This window comes from Leopardus geoffroyi, chromosome C1 (genome assembly GCF_018350155.1).
Source record: "Leopardus geoffroyi isolate Oge1 chromosome C1, O.geoffroyi_Oge1_pat1.0, whole genome shotgun sequence".
NCBI lineage: Eukaryota > Metazoa > Chordata > Mammalia > Carnivora > Felidae > Leopardus > Leopardus geoffroyi.
The window spans coordinates 75499313-75524948 of NC_059328.1; the positions used below are offsets into that span (position 1 = coordinate 75499313).

The 25636-nt window shown below is 38.4% G+C and overlaps 1 protein-coding gene across 1 annotated transcript in view; it reads right to left on the minus strand.

The window, feature by feature from the left end:
- The window catches only part of LOC123598194 (guanylate-binding protein 4-like), a 47065-nt gene that overhangs the window by 13305 nt on the left and 8124 nt on the right, over window positions 1-25636 (minus strand). Inside the window, exons 2-3 of the mRNA XM_045478185.1 lie at window positions 4490-4651; window positions 250-445 (exon numbers count right to left, since the gene is read on the minus strand). Coding sequence (XP_045334141.1) covers window positions 250-439 — 190 coding nt within the window. The 5' untranslated portion in view covers window positions 440-445; window positions 4490-4651. The remainder of the gene's footprint in view (window positions 1-249; window positions 446-4489; window positions 4652-25636) is intronic.

The following is a 25636-nucleotide window of genomic DNA, read 5'->3' on the forward strand; positions in this document are numbered from 1 at the left end:
ACAGGAGCTGAGCTGATGAGAGTGGATGGGTTCCAGAGAACAAGCAGGGTTGGAGACTCTTTTTACTAGATACAAGAGTAAGATTTTGTGGATAGATAGGGTTAGGTTGTAAATTTGATGGTGAGAATTAGAATTTTTCTTCAGTGGGAGGGGTTAGGCTCTTCCTTGAGATGACACTAGAGGAGGCCTGAACAGCCTGTTATATTGATGGTTCCAAGCAAATGGCCCTGGTCCCAGGACAACACTCACCATGGTTCTGTCCTGCCAGGCGGTTCATCAGGTAGGATTTTCCTGTCCGAGACAGCCCTGCAATGCCCACCACCACCACAGGCTGAGATATCTTGTCAAGAATTTCTAGTGCTTCTGGATTCACCACCAGCTCCTCTTCCTTGTTTTTTATCAGGCAAATGGGGGCTTCCATGGTGAGTCCAGATGCCATGGTAACCTGTAATCCAGAAGAACTGTTCAATATAACACAAGATCCTGAAGATCACCTCTAAATCACCTCTATTTAGAGGTGATCTAGATCATCTCTAAAAACACAAGATCACCTCTAAAAAATTTTTTTTGTTTAACGTTTATTTATTTTTGAGACAGAGAGAGACAGAACATGAACGAGGGAGCGTCAGAGAGACAGAGACACACAGATTCTGAAACAGGCTCCAAGCTGTCAGCACAGCGCCCAACGTGGGGCTTGAACTCACGGACCACGAGATCATGACCTGAGCCGAAGTGGGATGCTAAACCGACTGAGCCACCCAGGCGTCCCCTGTGAAGTCACCTCTAATGGTTGTACAAATTACACACATATCAGCTTTCTGCTTATGGAATATAGACATCATTCCTAAGGGAAAAGTGTGTACCCTAGTTAGTGCCTTAAGGCTTGGTACAGAAAACCTGTATCTATTATCTTAATTGTTCTTAAAGTGAATCCTAAAATAACCATATCCAAGAGATGCATAAAATGAACAGAATGAAGAAAGCAAAGGACTGATGATAGAGTCCTGAGAAAACCAACATTTTGGGGGTAAGGCAGAATGAGACACGAAGGAAATGAGAAGAGTGGTCATAGAGTTTCTAAGAATTCCAGGACAATATAGTGGCTCATCAATTCTGCAAATATTTATTGAGTATCTACTGTATGCTGCACTGTTCTAGGTGCTCAATATCCAGAAATGAACAAAATGGATAAGATTCTTGCCTCGTGGAGCTCCAGTCTAGTAGGGGCAGTCAGGTAATTAACAAAACAAATGAGAAAAGATCTACATGTGTTAGATGATGGTAAGTGGTCTGGAGTAAAGTAAGCAGGAGATGAAATACACGGCAATAGGGTTATTGGGGGTTGAATTATACACAAAATATTCTGAGAAAGAGAAAATGAAGGTGAACAGTGCCCGTGATAAGGATAGATTTAGTGAAAGGAAGAGGACAGGAGGTGGATTGGTTGGGGGAGTGAGCGTAGAAGAAGGGAAAAGAAATAATGCAGCTTGTCTCAATATCCAAAACCTTTATACACAGTGCTTAAAGAAATATATGGGTCCAGGGGTTCCTGGGTGGCTCTGTTGGTGATAAGTGTCAGACTCTTAGGACTTATGAGATCGAGCCCTATGTTGGGCTCTGAGCTGACAGCGAGAAGCCTGCTTGGGATTCTCAATCTCTCTCTCTGTCCCTCTCCTGCTCATTCTCTAAAGAAAGAAAGAGAGAAAGAAAGAAAGAAAGAAAGAAAGAAAGAAAGAAAGAAACAAACAAACAAACATTAAAAAAGGAAATATATGGGGCCAGGATTCATTCATGTACTGAAAAACATTTCTCGTTTATAAGTTTACAGCAAAGACAGCCAGTTGTGAGGATGTGTGAGGATCTTCCCGGATCTGACAGAGCTCCACATCTGAGCTAGACTCTGCTTTGATTGTTGTCATCTAAATGAATGGAACATTTCATCATACCAAAAGATAGAGACCATCCAAAGAACATTTACTGTGCCTTTATTCTAAGATAACGCTAAGCAACATTCACATGTCCCCACACTGGTTCCAGTCCTCTGCCTAAGGTGGGGTTACTTGAATAGTCATTTAGGCAGTACGGGACCCAAAGTGGTAGGAGGTCTCATGCAAAAAGGTGCCCCTACAAGGGCATGCCCTCAAGTAAGTAAATGCTCATTGGGCACAATTGGGCACCTCCTTCAGGAGACAGAAGTGAGCTCACCACTCCTGTATCATTATAGGTGAGTCTGGATAATATAATCCAGTATAGTTTGGGACAGGTGGTAACACGCAATTACAACTTTCTTAGCTAATTTGAGATATTAATTGAAATAGCAGTCTGAAACTAAGAATAATTTCTGGATAAAGAATGCATCCTTACATAACTTTTCAATATTATATTTACTCTCCACATTTGGGGGAATAGAAAATATTGTCCATTTGTTTCTTATGAGAAACAAAAATGATTAATTACATGGCAGATATCCATGAATTTTCAGGCCCATAAAAGGGGTTTGTCAAAGGTGTTGATGACAGAGGGGGAGATGTAGAGTAGAGGTAAAATTAGAGCAAGAGCAAGGAGATAAAGATTGAGACAGACAGACAGACAGACAGAGAAAGAGAGATTGAAGATCCTGGAAAGAAATGGATGACTGATAAGTTAAAGAGAGACAGCATCATACTGTTTGTTTGGGGCTCAACTGCCTGGGCTCAAACACTGGATTCATACTTTCCAAGCTGCGTGATTACTGGAAAGATATCTCTCTGTCTCCTTTTTTTTTCATCTGTGAAATGGGAATTCTTATAATAACTAAATTGTAGGGCTACTAGAATAAAAAGTATCCCAGATTGCATACATATGAACCACTTAAAATTATATTTGATACGTAATAAATGCTATGTAAGTATTGCTTAAAAAATAAGTATCGAAGGAGGCAGGAGGGGTGAAATTCCAAAAGAAGGCAAAGAATTGGTTTGGGTAGAAATGGTGACAACTCCTTCCCACAAGTTAAAGCTGGTATGAAGGAAGGAAGGATTACCACAAAACAAACTGTCCCATGAGAAGTATGAGCTGGCAGAATCAGACCCCAAGGGAACCACAGACAAGGAGGGCACTGTGGAGAGTGTTAGGCAGGGGCAACCCAGAGACACCTGGGATGTCACAGTTCAGATTCTGGAGGGAGACTGCTATGAATTAACACCTAGAGTTCTAGTCATCTATTGCCTGGACGACCTTGAAAAAGGAACTCGCCTCGGTAAATTACAACTTTCTTATCAATGTTATGGGTAAAACGGTAATTCCTGGTTAATTCATTACTGTCTGGATCAATGACAAAACCTCTCAATACATTAAATTTTCCACAATTAATGTACTGTTTCAATAATGAGCCTGTGAAGCCACAGAATAGTGAGACAAGTTCTGTGTCAATAGGATTCTGTAAACTGGAAATTACCAAGGAGTAAGAGGGTAACTATAATATTTTTTGGTAAAAAATTCAACCTGATTCTCATGAGACTTCTTCTATGGTTGTTCAAGGAGAAATTAGAAGTAAAACATGAGCCTTTGTAATGCCGTGTTAGGAGGAAATGTGGAGTTCTCATGGTTAATGTTATGAAAAGCTTTGGGAAAGAGATGATCTTACAGAGTGATTTTCTTTTAAAAAATGTTTAATGCAAAGCAGGACTGTGGAAGCAAGGCAAAAAGCTTTTCTCTCCAAAATAAAAAGTAGAATGAGATAGCTGTATTATATACTGATAAATGATCATTATTTTCCAAAGTTACTGCCTGTAAGAGTTATCTAGAGTGATGGTTAAAAATGCTTCAAACCTGTATTTTTAATAAATACTGCAGGTTATTATTTGTGTGGATGGTGCGTTTAGAAACAGTGCGTGATGAGCAAACCATAGAGTTCGGTCATACGGTTATTTTTAACAGTTGATTAACAATCGATTAGGAAGAATGTTGAATTATTTCACGTAATATAGCTTTGTAGCAACTTCAGAATATTGAGTGTAATTAATGAAAGAACAACCAACAGTCCAAAATTTAGATTTACACGGTCCCTAAGGTAAGGATCATCTTTTCTCTCTGTTTTCCCAATGCCCAGCAGGGGCGCAGGCAGGGCCTGTCTGAAAAAGGGCGTTGGGAAGGGAGGGGGCGAGTCTACGCCGCACCTCTGTGACTGGGTCGGGGTTTGGTCCCTCAGTCTAAGAAAGGACTTCAATCCCCCTTTCTAAAGATGCAGTCGGATGCAGTCCTTCCGTGCAGGGCTTTTGGTGCAAACCCGGGTGGGTGCCACAAGAGGGGCAACGCATCCCGGGGACACCGTGCAGGCGCTGTCGCTTTTCAGGCAGAGCAAACCATCCCAAGGGCCACACACCGCGGAGCACCCTCGCCGTTCTTATGCTGTCTTTGCCGACTGCCCGCGTGGGGTCTGCGCTTGGGAATTTGTTGTTGTTAGTTAATGGATTTGTGCATGGAAGACCAGGTTTAGGAGCGAACTTACCTAGGGCGGGCGCTGCGGTCAGGGACAAGTTCTCAGCTGCCCTCGCCTATCCTTTCGCGCTCCTGCAGCGTCTGCCTTCTACGGATATGGACCGGTCTCTTTAGAAGTGAAAAGCAAACCGGATATTACAGCCATTCTTTGCAGGTTCGGGATGAAGGAGAACTGAAATCGAAACGACATGCTTAGTCGTGTTTCAACTGCGGTGGATTTTCACTTTTAGCTAAGTCAGGACCCTGGAGTGTGTGAATGAGGCGAAGCAGGAAATCCTAGAAGTAGAAGCTTCCACACCGGTCCCTCCTGTACAGTCGGCTTGGGCTTCCCTGGTCCCGCAGTAAATACAGAACAGTAGGAGCGAATGTGAGCGAAGTAACAGTAGGTTGTGAATATTTCAACAGCCGGTTTTCGCAGCGGTACTTTGTCAGGGAACAAGTTTTTGTTTGTCTGTTTTAAGTTTTTACTTGGTTATTTCTTATCCCACTGCTTTAAAAAAAAAAAAAAAAGTCTTTTTGGTATTAATGTAAGTACTTTAAAAATAATAATAAAATATGTATGTGTACGTATAAAATTGGGGGATATGTACATGTAGTTTAGAAATAATTATTTTATAGTTCAGAAATAATCACTATTATTTTAAGTCATATTTTTCCAATTTTTTTCCCCTAGATGGATGCAGATTTTGGGAAACTGGAGCTTATATATTTGGGAGGGGGGGGTCACTCAAATATCAGGAAAATTTCAGAAGCAGGTATTTATTTAAAACGAACAAAGAAATAAGAACAAAAAAAAAGTTAAATCTAACAAATGCTGCATTTCCCCCCCCGCCCCCCCCCCCCCCCCCGTTTTCAGTGTTTCTTCTATTAGGGTACTCCCTATCATATTTGAACTTTAGTATGAGCAAGAATTCTGGAAAAATAACAAAATATGTTAATTTAAGGCATTCCATAGTATGGAGCTACAGAACTGGACTGTGTAACAGATTACTCTGTTACTACAATGTGTTGCCTTCTGGATGAATATAGACAGGAGCTGTGCCATGGAATCTGTGCGCTTTGGTTCATTGACGGCTTTCCTCTGCCTAAAACGTTCTGAGTGAATTGAAAAGATGTTAAGAGTATTAATTACGTTTTTGCTAATATGTTTGTGTGAAATCGGCTCTTTGAAAATAACATGGTAAAAACGAAGTACTAAGAGATGTTAGAGATTCATTGTTTATAACGCTATCAAAAATGGCTTCTTAAAATCACAGACTTGAATCAAGAAAGTACATGGAGTATCAGAAAACAAATTTTTAATTGTCAATTTTGAATAGACCCATTTCCTGTGATATTTGATGGAATGCAGCCAATCACATTTCTTTTTAATTGTGGTAAAAATGTGTATAACATAACTATCTTAACTATTTTTTAAGCAGAAAGTTTAATAGTGTTAAAGATCAGTTTCCAGAACTCTTTTCATCGTGCAAAACTATACCCATTAAACAGTAATTCCGAATTTCCCTCTCTCTCAGTCCCTGGCAACCACCATTCTACATTCTCTTTCTGTGAATTTGATTATTCTAGATACCCCATATAAATCTTGGGATTGGTTTATTTCCCTAGCATAATTTCCACATATTGTAGCATGTGAATTACCTTCCTTTTTTAGTCTGAATAATATTTTATTTCATGTATAATGCCACATTATGTTTGTCTTTTCATCCATTGATGGACATTTGGGTTGTTTACATCTCTTGGCTGTTTTGAATAATGTTGTGAACATGGGTGTGCAAGTCTCTTTAAAATCCCACTTTACAGAGCCTGCTTGGGATTCTTTCTCTGTCTCTCTCTCTCTCTCTCTGTGTGCCCCCTCCTTTCCCAAAATAAATAAATAAATAAATAAATAAATAAATAAATAAATAAACATTGAAAAAAAAAAAGATCCTTCTTTCAAGAATTTTGTTTTCCTTTTAATTTTTTTTATTTTTTTTTTTTGGGACAGAGAGAGACAGAGCATGAACGGGGGAGGGGCAGAGAGAGGGAGACACAGAATCGGAAACAGGCTCCAGGCTCTGAACCATCAGCCCAGAGCCCTACGCGGGGCTCAAACTCACAGACCACGAGATCGTGACCTGGCTGAAGTCGGACGCTTAACCGACTGCGCCACCCAGGCGCCCCTCAAGATTTTTGTATGTATACCCAGAAATGGTATTGCTAGGTCATATAGTAATTCTTTTTTAAGGCACTACCATACTGTTTTCCATAGTAGCTGCACCATTTTACATTCTCACCAACAGTGCACGAGGGTTCTAATTTTCCTAAATCCTTGCTAACACTTGTTATAGTCTTTTTCCCCCTGATACTAGCCATCCTAACGGTGTGAGGTAAAATTGTGGTTTTGATTTGCATTTCTCTAATGATTAGGGATGTTGAGTATCCGTTCATATGCTTGTTGGCAATTTGTGTATCATCTATGGAAAAATGTGTACTCAAGTCCTTTCCCCATTTTTAAAATTGGGTTGTTTTTTGTTGTTGAGTTGTAGGAATTCTTTATATATTCTAAATGTTAACCCCTTATCAAAAATATGGTTTGCAAATATTTTCTCCCATTCTGAAAGTTGTGTTTCACTCTGTTGTGTCTTTTGATGCACAGATGTTTGACTTTTTAATTTTCATATGCTATTTTTTGTCTTTGCTTTTTGTGCATTTTCAAGAAATCTTTGCCAAAGTCAATGTCATGAGGCATTTTGCTTATGTTTTTTTTTAAGAGTGTTACACTTTTAGGTTTTATGTTTATGTTTAGGTCTTTGATTCATTTTAAATTATTTTTTGTATATGGTATATGGTAAGGGTCTAATTTCATTCTTTTACATGTGGAAATGCAGTTTTCACAACATCATTTATTGAAAAGACTGCTCTTTTCCCATTAAATGTATTGGCACCATTGGTGAAAATCATTTGACCATATAAGCCGGGTTTCTCTCTAGGCTCCCTCTTCTTTTCCATTGGTCTATATGTCATTATGCCAGTATCACACTGTTTTGATTACTGTGGTTTTAAAATAAATTTTGAAATCAGGAACTGTGAGACCTCCAACTTCATTGTTTCTTTTCAAGAGTGTTTTGGATATTCTGGGTTCCTTGAGATTCCATGCAAATTTTAGGATGTTTATTATGCTTTGTTGTTTGTGTTTTTAATTTTGCAAAAAGTGACATTGAGATTGTGATGGGAATTGCCCTGAATGTATACATCTCTTTGGATGGTCTTGACAGTTTAACAATCCTAACTCTTGCAATCAATCCATGCACACAAGATGTGTTTCCATTTATTGTTGTCTTCTTTAATTTCTTTCAGCAAAGTTTTGTAGTTTTTGAGTGTATACATCTTCAGCTTTCTTATTTAAGTTTATTCCTAAGAATTTATTGGTTTTGGGTGCTATTGTAAATGGAACTGTTTTCCTCACTCCCTTTACGATTTGTTCATTATAAACTTATAAAAATGCCACTGGTTTTGAGTGTTAATTTTGTATCCCGAAACTTTGCTGAATGAATTAATTCCAACATCTTTTTTTTGTGTGTGGAATATTTGGAGTTTTCTACATATAAGATTATATTGTCTTCAAACAGGGATAATTTTGTCTCCTCCTTTTCAATTTTAGCAGCTATTATTTGTTTTGTTTGCCTAATTGTTTGGCTAAGATTTCCAGTACTATGCTGAACAGAAGTGGCAAAAGTGAGGGTCCTTGTCTTTTTCCTGACCTTAGAGGAAAATCAGTTTTTCACCTTTGAGTATGATATTACCTGTGGGCTTTTCATATGTGGGTTTTAGTATGTTGAGGTAGTTTTCTTCTATTCCCAGTTTGTTGTGTGTTTTTATCATGAAAGGCTGTCAAATTTTGGCAAATGCTTTTTGCATTAATTGATATTTTTAGGTGGTTTTCTTCCTCTTTTTGTTTATGTGGTATGTTACATTGCTTGATTTTCAAATGTGAACCATCTGTACATTGCAGGAGTCCATCCCACTTGGCATATATTCCTCCTAATGTGCTTTTGAATTTTGTTTGATGGTATTTTGTTGAAGACCTTTGTATAAATATTCATCAGGGATATTGGTCTTTTTGAGAATAGTTGACACAAAATGTTATGTTACTTTCAGATGTATAACAGAGTGATTCAATTTCTCTGTATGTTTGATGTTTGGTTTTAATATCAGAATAGTGTTAGACTTATAGAATGAGCTTGGAGATGTTCCCTCCTAATTTTTTGGAAGAGTTTGAAGAGGTTTGGTTTTACTTCTTTAAAGAATGTAATGGTATTTGGTAGTGGCCACCAGTGAAGCCATCTGGTCCTAGGCTTTTCTTTGTTGGGAGGTTTTTGTTTAATGATTCAATCTCCTTGCAAATTAGAGGTCTGTTCAGATTTTCTATTTCTTCATGATTCAGTCTTGGTGGGCCTTGTGTTTCTAGGAACTTATCCATTTCATGTGGGCTATTTAATTTGTTGGCATACAATTTTTCATTCTTTATAATCCTTATTTCTATAAAATTGGTCGTAATGTCTTCTCCTTCATTTCTGATTTTAATTGAGTCTTCTCTCCTTTTTTCTTATCTGGTTACTTTACCTAAACATTTGTCAAATTTGTTGATATTTTTGAAACCCAACTCTTGATTTTGTTGATTTTCTGTGTTTTCTATTCTCTATCTCATTTGTCTTTGCTCTCATCTTTATTACTTCCTTCTGCTAGCTTTGGATTTAGTTTGTTCTTCTTTTTACAGTTTCTCAAAGTGTACAGGTAGGTGGTTAATTTGAGATCTTCTTTATTTCTTAATGTAAGCATTTATAGCCATAACTTCCCCTTGTTACACTTATTTTTTTTTAATTTTTTTTTAACGTTTATTTATTTTTGAGACAGAGAGAGACAGAGCATGAACGGGGGAGGGGCAGAGAGAGAGGGAGACACAGAATCGGAAACAGGCTCCAGGCTCTGAGCCATCAGCCCAGAGCCTGACGCGGGGCTCGAACTCACGGACCACGAGATCGTGACCTGAGCTGAAGTCGGACGCTTAACCGACTGTGCCACCCAGGTGCCCCTTGTTACACTTATTTTGCTGTATCTATAAGCATTGGTATGTTATGTTTTATTATTTATTTATGTATTTATGTATTTATGTATTTATTTATTTATTTATTTATTGGTATGTTGTGTTTTACTTTTCATTTGTCTCTAATTTCTCTCATGATTTCATCTTAGGCCATTTGTTGTTTAGGTATGTGTTGTATAGTTTCCACATGTTTGTGAATTTTCCGATTTTCCCTCAGCTGTTTATTTCTAGTTCCATTCCACTATGATCAGGACGGGTGGTATGATTTCAATAATTTTAAATGTTTTAAGATTTATTTTGTGTCCTAACATAAGGTCTACCCTGACAATGTTCCATATGCACTTGAGAAAAATGTGCATTCTGTTGTTTGGTGTAGCGTTTTATAAATGTTTGTTAGGTGCAATTGGCCTCTAATGTTGCTCAGGTCCTTCTTTCCTTATTGATCTTCTGTCTGATTATTGTATTCATTCTTGAAAGGGAGGTATTGATTCTCCTATTATTATGTAAATGTTTCTTCCTTCAATTCTGTCAATGCTTGCTTCATATATTTAGGAGCTCGGATGTTGGGTACATACATATTCATAATTGTTATATCTTCTTGGTGAATTGATACTTTCATTATTATTTAATGTCCTTCCTTATCTCTTGCAGTCTATTAAAGTCTTCTTTGTACATTAGTATTTACCCCTGTTTTCTTGTCTCTGCCCATCTACAAAGAAGTATTAATGGAATTTCCACAAGTACCTTAGACATCCTCATCTAGCACAATAAATCTAGAGAACCAGGTGTGAATGTGAACAAAATAGTGGCAGGTTGAGAAGACTTCTATAGCGTCTCTCTTGAGAGTATTTTTTGTTAGTGAGAAGGCATTTTTTTAAAAAGATTTTACCTAGTAATTTCTTTTCTCTTCCCCCCTTTTCAGAAGTACTCTTATTTTAATACTGCTTTTTTTCATATGTAACAAAAAATACATGTGTGTATATATAAGATCCTTAATTTTATACTCCAGAGATATTCATCAATATTTTGTTTCATTGTCTTCCAGTTTTCCTCTCAGCTTATATTAGGATGGATTCAGGTTTTTTGCTGGGGGGCGGGATACTTGGTAAAATAGAAAAATACAAAATTTAGAATTTAATGGTTGGTTATCATTCAAAAGTCTATGCAAAAATATCACAGACAGATGTTTTTAAGTTGTGAAATTGAATATAGCAGCTTCAAAACTTGAACCCTAGCTGGGCTAAGTACAACGACCATGTATATCTTGAGAAACGGAGGTTTGTGTTGGAGGAGGGGTGGGCACATGAGCCAAGTCCCATGAGTACAATCCTTCAGCCAACTTGATTAAAAGCTTCTCTCTGTCTCTTTTGTTTTTGTTCATGAGGCTATAAAAATGCAAATCTAGGGATGAAGAATTTCAAGCTAGTTATTTTTGCCTAAAAGATCTAAAAAGTTATTTTAATTTATTATTTTATATCTTTTAAATTTGATGTTTATATTTTATATATTTAAGTAAAATATATATTTACTTTAAAAATTATAATAATAAGGTAATAATAATTATTATTTAGCAATGGAAGAAAATTAATTTTGAGTCTTTCTTCCAGCTTTCCAGGTTTGTAATTACTGCAAAAAAAAAAATCTCTGAAGGTTTAAATTTAAAATTATAGTCCAAGTAATAATGAGAGTATAATGTTAGTAATGAAAGAATGGTTGAATAGTTTCCTAAACTTATGGAAGTTAATGAAACAGGTTAGCTAAAGTGAAAATTTTTTCATGTTATACTACTTTAACTCCAAAAATAATGGGGGTGTTTTAGGAACTGTTTATTTGATGGAAATTCTCAGACAGGAAGAGTTTCATTTTAACATCCTGCTACACCAAGCTTGGTGATAAATCTACGGATGTCCTAGCCCTTCCGAAGGAACACAAGCTTAAAGTAGTTTTTGTTTAGAAATCTGTTTAATGCAATTCTGTTGCTGAGAAAAGTGTGTGTGCAAAGGAATATGGGTCCTTTAGAGACAAGATGCACAGGGCTTAAAGAATTCTAGAATCATAAAGGGTAGGCACTGTGATATTACTATAAAAATCAACTGCAAACTAAGCATGTTGGGTGTTTTTGAGCATCAAAACCCACAGTGTTTAAGCCTTTAATCCATGTTGAGTTTATTTTTGCATCTGATGTAAGGTAAGGGTCCAATTTCATTCTTCTGCATATGAATACCCAGTTTTCACACCATCATTTTATTTTATTATTTTATTTTTAAAAAATATTTATTTTGGGGGAGATCCCAAGTGGGGGAAGAGCAGAGAGATGGGTACAGAGGATCTGAAGTGGGCTATGTGCTGACAGGCTGACATCAGTGAGCTCAATGTGGGGCTTGAACTCAGGAACCACGAAATCATGACCTAAGCCAAAATCAGATGCTCAACCAACTGAGCCACCCAGGTGCCCCCAAAACGTCATTTTAAAGGAGACTATCCTTTTCATATTGTGTGTTTTTGGTACCTTCGTAAAAGATTAGTTGGCCTTAAATATGTGTGTTTTTTTCTGGCCTCTATATTCTGTTACATTAGTCTATATGTCTGTTTTTATGCCAGTATATACTCTTTTTATTACTGTTAGACTTAAAATATATTTTGAAACCAGGGGATATGATGCTTCTAGCTTAGTTCTTCTTGCTCAAGATTGCTTTGGCTATTCAGCGTCTTTTGTGACTCTACACAAATTTTAGGATAATTTTTCTATTTCTGCACAGAATGCCACTGGGATTTGAATAGGAATTGCTTTGACTATGTAGATCACTTTGGGTAGTACAGACCTTTTAACAATATTAATTCTTCCAATCCATGAATGTAGTATATATTTCCATTTATATGTGTTTTCTTTATTTTCCTTCAGTAATGTTTTATAAGTTTCAGTGTACAAATATTCCCCCTCTTTGGTAAAGTTTATTTCTCAGTATTGTATTATTTTCATTGCTATTATGAATTGGAGGTTCCTCAGAATACTAAAAACAGAACTACTATATTACCCACCAATCCAGCTTCTGGATATATGTCCAAAGGAAATGAAATCAGGATCTCAAAGACATATCTGCACCCCCATGTTCACTGCAGCATTATTCACAATAGCCAAGATATGAAAAGTTTAAATGCCCATTACTCAATAAATGGATAAAGAAAATGTGGCATATAAATGAAATGGAATATTATTCATTTAAAAAAAAGAAGGAAATCCTGCCATTTGTGACAACATGGAATGAACTAGAGAACAAATCTTAAATCAAATAAGCTAGATGCAGAAATACAAATACTGCATGATCTCACTTATATGTGTAAAATCGAAAATAATAATATCATAGAAGCAGAGAGTAGAATGGAGGTTGCTGGGAGCTGGGGGAGGGGAAATGGGGAGATATTGATCAAGGAGTACAACACTTCAGCCGTGCAAGATAAGTTCTGGAGATCTAATTTACCACAATGTGACTATAGCTAACAATACTGTATTCTATTGTTGAAATTTGCTTAAAGGATAGATGGTATTTTTGCCACACACACACACAAAAAGAAAAACACAATAAAAGAAGAGAATTCAGGGGCGCCTGGGTGGCGCAGTCGGTTAAGCGTCCGACTTCAGCCAGGTCACCATCTCGCGGTCCGTGAGTTCGAGCCCCGCGTCGGGCTCTGGGCTGATGGCTCAGAGCCTGGAGCCTGTTTCCGATTCTGTGTCTCCCTCTCTCTCTGCCCCTCCCCCGTTCATGCTCTGTCTCTCTCTGTCCCAAAAAAATAAATAAAAAACGTTGAAAAAAAAAAAAAAAAGAAGAGAATTCAGAACTATGCAAAATGTAAGGCAATGGATCTTGCTTGGGTGTTGATTATAATAAATATGTCGCCTTGCCAGGAAGCTAGAGCAACGGTTACATCACTAGAGGGAAGGGTACATATTCAATTCAGTGATGATGTTTTTGGAACACATGGACACTAAAATTACAGAGGATTTTAATTAGTAGGATAGATATTTAGGAGAAGAAAGAGCCATGAGGAATGTCTGGACACTGGAAAGCTATTATTACATATTTATGAGTTTATCAAAGTCCAAAGTACCTCTCGTGTCACTCTCTGAGAGGCCCTGGGAGATCCCCTGTTCCCTTTTTCTACACTAGTTCAGTCCAGTGTGTTCCCTTCATTCATTCACCCTTAAATGATGTGAGACTTAGTCTGGTGCCATATCACTGCACTCCCTGGGCTATAGCTCCAAGTACCTGGTTATTCTTGCTTCAGGGTCACCCTTCAGAGACACTGCCCTGACTCCCCCAGAGAACAATTCAGTGACTATAAGTGGGCCTGAAGTGAAAAAAACATTTCTTCCTTGTCCCAGAGACCCAATATGGAAAATACCTTTACAACAGTCAGCTGTGTGGCCCCACCATGGCCCAGCACATCTGTTTTGCTGTGAAGACATATGTAAGTGCACTGCTGTTGGGCCACACCTCAAGAAGTACTCCCCCTTACATGTTTGCAACACTTGTCAGGGCTGGTTCACTTTAAGTTGAGAAATTTTGAAATTTTTGACTTTGGTTTCAGGTCTCACTGTTAGGCAGTACTCACTCTAAAGCCTCTTCACGCCCAATTTATAAGGGAGAAAATGTTATCCCTGGATTAATGTTACCATTTCTTGAGTATCAGAGAGTTCACATAATAAAAGTTGATAGACTTTGGAAAGGTTGTATTTAGAGCCACCCCAGAGGAAAAAGCAGGATCTAATAAAAGGAGGTAATAGGGAGTTGCTGCTTAACACACATAAAGTCTCAGTTTTACAAAATGAATCAGTTCTAGAGATCTGATGTGTAACTACATGCCTATGGCTGACAGTAATGTACTGTGCACTTAAAGATTTGTTAAGAGGGTAAGGGTTATTCTGCGTCCACTTTAAAAACTGACTGGTTCCAGTGCCAGAGTGGATCTGGTGTGAGGCCTCCAGTGAGTCTTTTGCTGGAAGGCTGAAATAGCACGTTAACCCCACCAAAGACAATCTTGAGTTACAGCAGCCATGGTGGAGAACTTCTGTCCTACATAAGCTCATGCATCTATGAGGTGCCCTACAGGAAAAGGTGTCTCAGCCAAGCACTCACCATTAAGGGCAGAGGGAAAATTTTTGTTCCTTTTCTAAAGTATCTGGTGACCAGGATGAAAATGCAGGGGTATCCTGCTCCCTCCACGGCCGGCAGAAGGTATTCTGGGAAAACTGGCCGAGGCCACCAAAGGGCTAATCATTCACCTGTGCATCCTTTTTGGAGCACCTGGACCTGGTTCTGTGATTATGACTGGAAATACAAAGGGCTCCCTTCAATGAACAAATCAAAGCACACCTGGTGGAGAGCCCAAAACATCACTACAAGAAGGGAGATAAAGCAACCAGAGTCACAACAACAGAGAGCAAGTAACACACTCCAAAAACCACCTCCTGAAGGGCCAGGCTGTGGACACTGTATGACCCCTCTTTAATATAGTAGTGCTTGTAAGTGCAGGACACATAACAAACTTTTAAAACACACAAGGGACATGGGGTGCCTGGGTGGCTCAGTCGGTTGAACATCCAACTTTGGCTCAGGTCATGATCTCGTGATTGATGAATTCGAGCCCCGCATCAGGCTTTGTGCTGACAGCTCGGAGCCTGGAGCCTGCTTCGGATTCTGTGTCTCCCTCTCTCTCTGCCCCTCCCCTGCTCATGCTCTGTCTCTCTCTGTCTCAAAAATAAATAAACATTAAAAAAATTTAAAAAAACATATAAGGGACAGAAAACTAGCCAAAATGATGAAATGGAAGAATTCTCCTCAAAAGAAATTCCAGGAAAAAATGACAGCTAAAGAATTGCTCAAATCAGATATAAACAATATATCTGATCAAGAATTTAAAATAATAGTCATAAGATTAATTGTGGGGCTTGAAAAAAGCACAGAAGACAGCAGGGAATCTATTGCTGCAGAGACCAAGGAACTAAAAAATAATCATGACAAATTAAGAAATGCTGTAAATGAGGTACAAAAAAACTAGATGTGGTGACAGTGAGGATTGAAGAGGCAGAGGGGAGAATAAGTGAAATAGAAGATAAAATTATGGAAAAGATGAAGCTGAGCAAAAGAAAGATAAAAAAAATTCTAGACCATGAGGGGAGAATTAGAGAACTTAGTGATTCAATGAAATGTAATAATAAACGTATCATAGGAATTCCAGAAGAAGAAGAAGGAGAGAAAGGGGCAGAAGGTGTACTTGAACAAATCATAGCTGAGAACTTCCCCAATCTGGGGAAGGAAAAAGATATTGAAATCCAGGAGGCACAGAGAACTCCCTTCAGACATAATAGGAATCGATCTTCTGCACGACATAGCATAGTGAAACTGGCAAAATACAAAGATAAGGAGAGAATTCTGAAAGAGAATTCTGTACCCTTAATGTACAAGGGTAGACACATAAGGCTAGTAGTAGACCTATCATCTGAAACTTAGCAGGCCAGAAGGGAGTGGCAGGAAATATTCAATGTGCTGAATAGGAAAAATATGCAGTCAAGAATCCTTTATCCAGCAAAGCTGTCATTCAGAATACAAGGAGAAATAAAGGTTTTCCTAGACAAACAAAAACTGAAGGAGTTCATTACCACTAAACCAGCCCTATAAGAGATCCTAAGGTGGACTCTGTGAGTGACATGTTGCAAAGACTACAAAGGGCCAGAAACATCACCACAAGCATGAAACCTACAGATAGCATAAGGACACTAAATCCATATCTTTCATTAATAACTCTGAATGTAAATGGACTAAATGCTCCAATCAAAAGACATAGGGTATCAGAATGGATAAAAAACAAGACCCATCTATATGTTGTCTATAAGAGACTCATTTTAGAAGTGAGGATACCTTCAGATTGAAAGTGAGGGATGGAGAATTATCTTTCATGCTACTGGAAGTCAAAAGAAAGCCGGAGTAGCCATACTTATATAAGACAAACTATTTTAAACTAAAGGCTGTAACAAGAGATGAAGAAAGGCATTATATCATAATATGGGGTCTACCCATCAAGAAGAACTAACAATTATAAACGTTTATGCACCCAATTCGGAAATACCCAAATACATAAAACAATTAATCACAAACATAAGGAATCTTGTTGATAAGAATATGGTAACTGCAGGGGACTTTAATACTCCACTTACAACAATGGACAGATTATCTGGGCAGAAAATCAATAAAGAAACAATGGCCCTGAATGACACACTGGACCAGATGGACTTAACAGATATATTTATAACATTTCATACAAAAGCAGCTGAATACACATTCTTCTCAAATGAACATGGAACATTCTCCAAGACAGAATGCATACTGGGTCATAAAAGAGCCCTCAGTAACTATAAAAGAATTGAGATCATACCATGCGCATTTTCAGATCACAATGCTATGAAACTTGAAATAAACAACAGGAAAAAGTTTGGAAAACCTCCAAATGCATGGAGGTTAAAGAACATCCTACTAAAGAATGAATGGGTCAACAAGGCAATTAAAGATGAAATTTAAAAATATATGGAAACAAATGAAAATGAAAACACAAAAATCCAAATCCTTTGGGATATAACAAAGGCAGTCCTAAGAGGAAAATACATTGCAATACAGGCCTATCTCAAGAAGCAAGAAAAATCCCAAATACAAAATCTAACAGCACACCTAAAGGAACTAGAAGCAGAATAACAAAGATACCCCCAACCCAGCAGAAGAAGAGAAATAATAAAGATCCGAGCAGAAATAAACAGTATAGATTTCCCAAAAACCAGTATAACAGATCAATGAAACTAAGAGCTAGCTTTTCAAAAAAAAATAAACAAAATTGATAAACCTCTAGCCAGGCTTCTCAAAAAGAAAAGAGAGAGGACCCAAATAGATAAAATCATTGAATGAAAATGGATTTATCACAACCAAGCCCTCAGAAATACAAGCAATTATCAGAGAATACTATGAAAAATTACATGCCAACAAACTAGACAACCTGGAAGAAATGGACAAATTCCTAGACACCCACACACTACCAAAACTCAAATGGGAAGAAATAGAAAATTTGAACAGACCCACAACTATGAAGAAATTGAATCAGTTATTAAAAATCTCCCAACAAATAACAGTCTTGGGCCAGATGGCTTCCCAGGGGAATTCTACCAGATATTTAAAGCAGAGTTAATACCTATCCTTTTCAAGCTGTTCTAAAAAATAGAACCAGAAGGAAAAATTCTGGACTCATTCTATGAAGCCAGCATTACCTTGATTCCCAAACCAGACAGAGACCCCACAAAAAAAGAGAATTACAGGCCCATATCCCTGATGAACATGGATGCAAAACTTCTCAACAAGATACTAGCAAGTCGAATTCAACAGCAGATAAAAAGAATTATTCACCATGATCAGGTGGGATTCATTCCTGGGCTACAGGGCTGGTTCAATATTCACTAATCAATTAATGTGATACATCACATTAATAAAAGCAAGGACAAGAACTATATGATCCTGTCAATAGATGCAGAAAAAGTATTTGACAAAATACAGCACCTTTCTCGATAAAAACCTTCAAGAAAGTAGGAATAGAAGGATCATACCTCAAGATCATAAAAGCCACATAGGAAAGACCCACTGCTAATATCCTCAATGGGGAAAAACTGAGAGTCCCCCCCACCCCAGATCAGGAACATGACACGGATGTCATCTCTCACCACTATTGTTTAACATAGTTTTGGAAGTCTTAGCATCAGCAATCAGACAACAAAATGAAATAAAAGGCATGCAAATTGGCAAAGAAGAAGTCAAACTTTCACTTTTTGCAGATAACATGATACTCTACATGGAAAACCCAAAAGACTCCACCAAAAAGCTGCTAGAACTGATACATGAATTCAGCAGAGTTGCAGGATACAAAATCAATGTACCAAAATTGGTTGCATTTCTATACACCAATAATGAAGCAACAGAAAGAGAAATCAAGAAATTGATCCCATTTACAATTGCACCAAGAACCATAAAATACCTAGGAATAAACTTAACCAAAGATGTAAAAGATCTGTGTGCTGAAAACTGTAGAAAACTTATGAAGGAAATTGAAGAAGACACAAAGAAATGGAAAAATATTCCATGCTCATGGATTAGAAGGACAAATATTGTTAAAATGCCAGTACTACCCAAAGCAATCTACACATTCAATGCAATTTCAATGAAAAGAACACCAGAATTCTTCTCAAAGCTAGAACAAACAGTCCTGAAATTTGTATGGAACCATAAAAGACCTGAATAGCCAAAGTAATGTTGAAAAAGAAAACGAAAAAAGGAGGCATCACAATTCCAGACTTTAGCCTCAACTACCAAGCTGTAATCATCAAGACAGTATGGTATTGGCACAAAAACAGACACATAGACCAATGGAATAGAATACAGAACATGTGCTTGTTGGCCACATGTATATCTTCCAGAATTGGACCACAAATATATGGCCAACTAATCTTTGACAAAGCAGGAAAGAGTATCCAATGGAAAAAAGACAGTCTCTTTCGCAAATGGTGCTGGGAGAACTGGACAGCAACACACAGAAAAATGAAACTAGACCACTTTCTTACACCATTCACAAAAATAAACTCAAAATGGATGAAGGACCTGAATGTGAGATAGGACACCATCAAAACCCTAGAGGAGAAAGCAGGAAAAAACCTCTCTGACCTCAGCCACAGCAATTTCTTACTTGACACATCTCCAAAGGGAATTAAAAGCAAAAATGAACTATTCGGACTTCATCATGATAAAAAGCTTCTGCACTGCAAAGGAAACAATCAACAAAACTAAAAGGCAACTGACAGAATGGGAAAAGATATTTGCAAATGACATATTGGATAAAGGGTTAGTATCCAAAATCTCTAAAGAACTCACCAAACTCAACACTGGAAAAACAAATAATCCAGTGAAGAAATGGGCAGAAGACATGAATAGACACTTTTCCAAAGAAGACATCCATATGGCCAAGAGACACATGAAAAGATGCTCAACATCACTCATCATCAGGGAAATACAAATCAAAATCACACTGAGATACCACCTCACACCAGTCACAGTGGCTAAAATTAATAACTCAGGAAACAACAGATGCTGGTGAGGATGTGGAGAAACAGGAATCTTCTTGCACTGTTGGTGGGAATGCAAACTGGTGCAGCCTCTCTGGAAAACAGTGTGGAGGTTCCTCAAAAAATTAAAAATAGAACTACCCTATGACCAGCAATAGCACTACTAGGAATTTATTCGAAGGACACAGGAATGCTGATTCATAGGTGCATATGTACCCCAATGTTTATAGCAGTGCTTTCAACAATAGCCAAAGTATGGAAAGAGCCTAAATGTCCATTAACTGACGAATGGATAAAGAAGATGTGGCTTATATATACAATGGAATACTACTTGACAATGAGAAAGAAAGAAATCCTGCCATTTGCAGCAATGTGGATGGAACTGGAGGGTATTATTCTAAGTGAAATAAGTCAGTCAGAGAAAGATATCATATGTTTTCACTCATATGTGGAACTTGAGAAACTTAACAGAAGACCATGGGGGAGGAGAAGGGGAAAAAATAGTTACAAACAGAGAGGGAGGGAGGCAAACCATAAGAGGCTTTTAAATACAGAGAACAAATTGAGGGCTCATGGGGGGCGCAGGGGAGAGGGGAAAGTGGGTGATGGGCATTGAGGAAGGCACTTGTTGGGATGAGCACTGGGTGTTATATGTAAGCAATGAGTCATGGGAATCTACCCCCAAAACCCAAGACCACACTGTATACACTGTATGTTAGCCAACTTGACAATAAATTAAAAAAAAAAAAAAAAAGATTTGTTAAGAGGGTATATTTCATATTGAGTGTTCCTACCACAATAATGATGATAAAACAAATCTAATTCAAAACCTGAAGACCTAAGTGTCTCTGTCCTCTTCACCATAAAGAGCTCATAATGTAATGGAAATTTCATTCAGTTCCATGGGTTCCATTAAGCCTCCTAGCTCAAGACATACACCAGCAGGAGTGTCTGCTTTCTTACTCATCTCCACTACTCTTTCAAAATACTGTTTCTAACAATCACGTCACAAATATAGAAGTAGAGTGCAGTACTTAGACTACATTTTATCATTTCACACAATTTCTTCAGTGGGAGGAAATTAGAGACATCACTAAACCCAACCTCCTTTGTCTTGGTTGTTACGTTTCCTAGAGTATGAAAAAAACAGAAACTGCACTAATGACCTGCCAGAGGTCTACTTTGATTAGGAATCAGATAGTTTTATTTTCAGCACCCCCAACTCTTCAATATTTTCAGCATGTTCAATTCTTCAATATTATCAATATTATCTTCAACTTATATTGAGTCTTTATTTTTTCCTCCGCACATGTACTAGCACATCAAAATGATAAGAAAATAAAAGTAGCTCATTCTTAAAAGTCATCTTATTAATTTGCTGTTAAAGCCATAGCTCTTTGGCTAGCTCCTTTTCTACACTGGATACCAGGAGGACAACATAACATCAACAGCTTCCTCTCAAGGTGTGCTTCTCTTCAATTCTTGCAGATGAACTTGGGTACTGACACAATACAGAATGAGTTTAAATTTATGTGACCATGGATTCAATGGATTCTACCATAAAACAGACCATTTAGATGTTGCTGGACCAATAAAGCTGTAAACAGATTCTTTAATTTTCCATTGTGGTAAAATACATGTAACATTAAGCTTACCATTTTAACCATTTTTAAATATATAGTTCAGTGGCATTGAGTACATTCACATTGTCGTGAAACCATCATCACTATCCATCTCCAGAACTTTTTCATCATCCCAAACTGAAACCAAATTAAATGTATCTCAACCTTAACTTCACATAAATGGAATTATACAATATGAGGTTTTGTGTGCCTGACTTAATTACTCTTAGTATACAGCTAGAATTGGAATTGCTGGGTCATATGGGAATTGTACGTCTCATCTTTTGAGAAGATGCCAGTCTGTTTTCCAAAGTGACTGTCCCACTTTGCGTTCTCACTAGGAATGTATGAAGGTCACAATTGCTCTGCATCCTCACCACACATGTTACTCTCTTTTTGGTTATTACCGTCCTAGTAAGTGTGAGGTGGTATCACACTGTGGTTTGGATTTAATCTTCCTAATGGCTAATGATGTTGAGCATTTTTTCATGTGTTGTTGGCCACATGTATATCTTCTTCTTTGGAGAAATGTTTATGCAGATTTTTTGCCCATGTGTTCTTTGGGTAATTTCTCTTTTTATTATTGAGTTGTAAGAGCTCTTTATACATTCTAGATACAAGTTTCAAGGGTTATTTGGAAGGCAGATGTGGAGCCAACACCATTATTCTAGAGCAATTTTGGCTTCTTCATTCACAGTGCTGGTCAGATGCAACTGTTCAGAAGATCTCTCCAGTGTTATGTTGATAGTCAGATGGGCACAGGTTTTTGGACTTTCTTACAACCTCCACTTTTATTGGTGCACAAAAGCTTCGGGCAGAAGTGCTTAGTAACTCTTTATCCCACCATGTCTCCCCTATACAGACCTTCACACCCCAGATGTCCTGCATCATTTAGTCCTAAATTGACATAATTCCCTAATTCTCTAATGCATGGTGGTAGCCCTTTTTTCCTGACCAAATCCATACTGTGAACCAACATCATAGGAGGATAAACTTCCAATAGAGAAGGATTCCAACATTTTTTATTAAAGATTTTATTTTATTTTTAATTTTTTTTTTCAACGTTTATTTATTTTTGGGACAGAGAGAGACAGAGCATGAACGGGGGGAGGGGCAGAGAGAGAGGGAGACACAGAATCGGAAACAGGCTCCAGGCTCCGAGCCATCAGCCCAGAGCCCGACGCGGGGCTCGAACTCACGGACCATGAGATCGTGACCTGGCTGAAGTCGGACGCTCAACCGACTGCGCCACCCAGGCGCCCCTTTATTTTATTTTTAAAGTAGGTTTCACACCCAGCACAGAGCCCAATGTAGGGCTTGCACTCATGACCCTGAGATCAAGACCTGGGCTAAGATCAAGACTGGGATGCGTAACTAACTGAGCCACTCTGGCACCCCTAAAGATTTTATTTTTAAGTAATTTCTCCACCCAACATGGGACTTGAACTTACAACCCCAAGATCAAGAGTCACATTCTCTATCAGCTGAGCCTGTCAGTGAACATTTTTGAGTGTTCACTGTGCTGTTCCCCTGTGCTGTTTTCACCTATGACCATTGGACAAAAACAGGAAAGTCATTTAATTAGAATATGGTGTCTATAAATCCATGGCTCTAACAACTTGTATTTAGAAGATTATTATTTTACAAAGAAGAAAACTCTGCAATAAGGTCTGCAATAAAGTCGAATAGACTTTACAAATGTGTATTAAATATAAAAAAAGAAATTAAGCAAAGTGCTGATAATATTAATAATTATAATATACTAATATTTTTTGTTACAATTTCTTTATTTTTGAACTCTTGTTGAATGAAAGTCACAGGACGTACAGACTTCAAAAATGAGCTACAGTATTATGTTATTAAAACAAAAGACACTTCATTTTATAATATCCGTGCCAGGAAATATACACCTGTTTTGTTAGTGAACTGAAAATTTTTATCCCAACACCAAATAGTAAAACAATTGTAACACTGCCAGACATATCAATGACCTTTGAAATCAATAACCACTTATTTTTTTAGTTGTTTCAATTTCTTCTTTTAGTCAATGTATCTCTAAATGCAACTCTTCAGTTTTTATTATTTTTTTAGACTTTTTAAAATGCTTGTTTATTTTTGAGAGAAGGAGCGTGCACACATGCAAGCTGGGGAGGAGCAGAGAGAGAGGGAGACAGAGGATCTGCAGCAGGCTCTGTGCTGACAGCAGAAAGCCCGACGTGGGGCTTGAACTCACAAACCACAAACTGTGAGATCATGACCTGAGCTGAAGTCAGAGGCTTAACCAACTGAGCCACCCAGGCACCCCTACTGCTCAGTTTTTTAAATCTTCCATTAAGCAGTTCTTCATTAAGCAGTTCTATAAAAGAGAAAGTGTCCACTTTTGAAAACCCCTAGTTATGAAGAGTCAAGATTTCATATTTAACAATTTCAACAAGTACTATGTCTATTTCTCTACCACTTTAGGGTGCTCTTTGATGAGTTTGTCCAATATTTGCATATGACTGCACATGAAAAGTGGGAGTGTCTAGGGTTTATACCTTCCCATGATACCGTGGGTACCATCCCACCGAGAGTGGGAAGGAGCTGGGTCTGGGTCAGGCCTAAGTACCATCTCCTTAATATGTTATTCCTGTTGGGGAGGGACTGTAAGTTTGATCCTAATTAAGTCTCAGTTCCACTGAGGTAGCATAAGCTCATGCATATAACAAATAATAAGAACTGTTGATCCTGTATAGAACACTAGTTATCAAGCTCCAGGTTAAGTCAAAGAAAGCATTTGCATCATCCCTGGGAATTTGTTGGATTTTCAACCCACGATTAGGTTACACGATACAAATCGACTTTCAGAAATGGAAGTTACCCAGGTTGCCATTACCTACTCCCATGAGAATATGCCCATCAAGGCACACAGGTGTCTCCTTTTGAAGGTTACTATAGCCAGTCCACTCAACTCCCTGGCAAGACAGTCAAGTAAACTCTTTCACCTTCATAGGTAACATTATCCACTGGGTATGTTAGAGCTTATGAATGGCAGATGCCTTGTTCCCCCAAACACAGTACATATTCCACCCTATGGCCTTGGGAATCCAGGGTCCCTAGGCCTGTGAGCTCAGGCGCATGATTAACTATCTGTATAGACTCCACGATGGAGAGCCTGCTAAAAATTATTTTGAGGCAACAGTTTTAAATTTTTTTTTTTCAACGTTTATTTATTTTTGGGACAGAGAGAGACAGAGCATGAATGGGGGAGGGGCAGAGAGAGAGGGAGACACAGAATCGGAAACAGGCTCCAGGCTCTGAGCCATCAGCCCAGAGCCCGACGCGGGGCTCGAACTCACGGACCGCGAGATCGTGACCTGGCTGAAGTCGGACGCTTAACCGACTGCGCCACCCAGGCGCCCCTTGAGGCAACAGTTTTAAACTGGCAACAGTCAGTCTTTATTTGGACTTGCTGTCTTTTTTTTTTTAATATTTATTTGGGGAGAGCTCAAGCAGAGGAGGGGCAGAAAGAGGGGAACAGAGGATCTGTAGTGAGCTCTGCGCTGACAGGCTGACAGCAGCAAACCTGATGTGGGGCTTGAACTCAAGAACCACTAGATCATGACCCGAACCGAAGTCAAATGCTCAACCGACTGAGCCACCCAGGCACCAATGGACTTGCTGTCTGATTGTGTCCCAGGCTTCTCCCATAATCCCAGGTATTTCTTGTTGGAGGAAACCAGGATGAACCAGCCAAGCACCTCCATGCCAGTAACCTCACATTTTGCCTTCGGGGGAATATTAACCAGTAGGTAGTTTGGGGCTTATGATTAAGCAGATGCCTTACTTAGCCAAGATTCTGCTCCTAGTGATCAACCTCTCCCAACCCTTGCTATATTCCACATCACTGACAATACTGAAATGAGCTGCAAGTGTATGTACAGTACACACCCCTTTAGTAAACTGGGCAGCTGGGACTTACTGGAACTGGGAATCTAGGGCCTGGGCCCAAACATTTGTATTGCTTCCCAGGATGTAAGGAGCCCACATCTCAAAAGGTGCTACTCTTGAGGTGGCAGCTGCAAGTGGGCTACAGTCATTTTCCATTTAGACTTGCTGTTGATTGCAGACCAGACTTTCCCCACCAGAGCTCCAAGGTATAATTTATTGGAATAGACTGGAAAGCCAGCCACGTCTTTCCTGGCAAGTCAGCAGCATAGTATCCTCCAGTATTGCCTTCAGGTGGGGGAATATGCTCATTTGTTTAAGTGAGAGGTTGGAATTAGGCCGATGCCCGGAACCCCTAAGACCTATTCCTGTGAC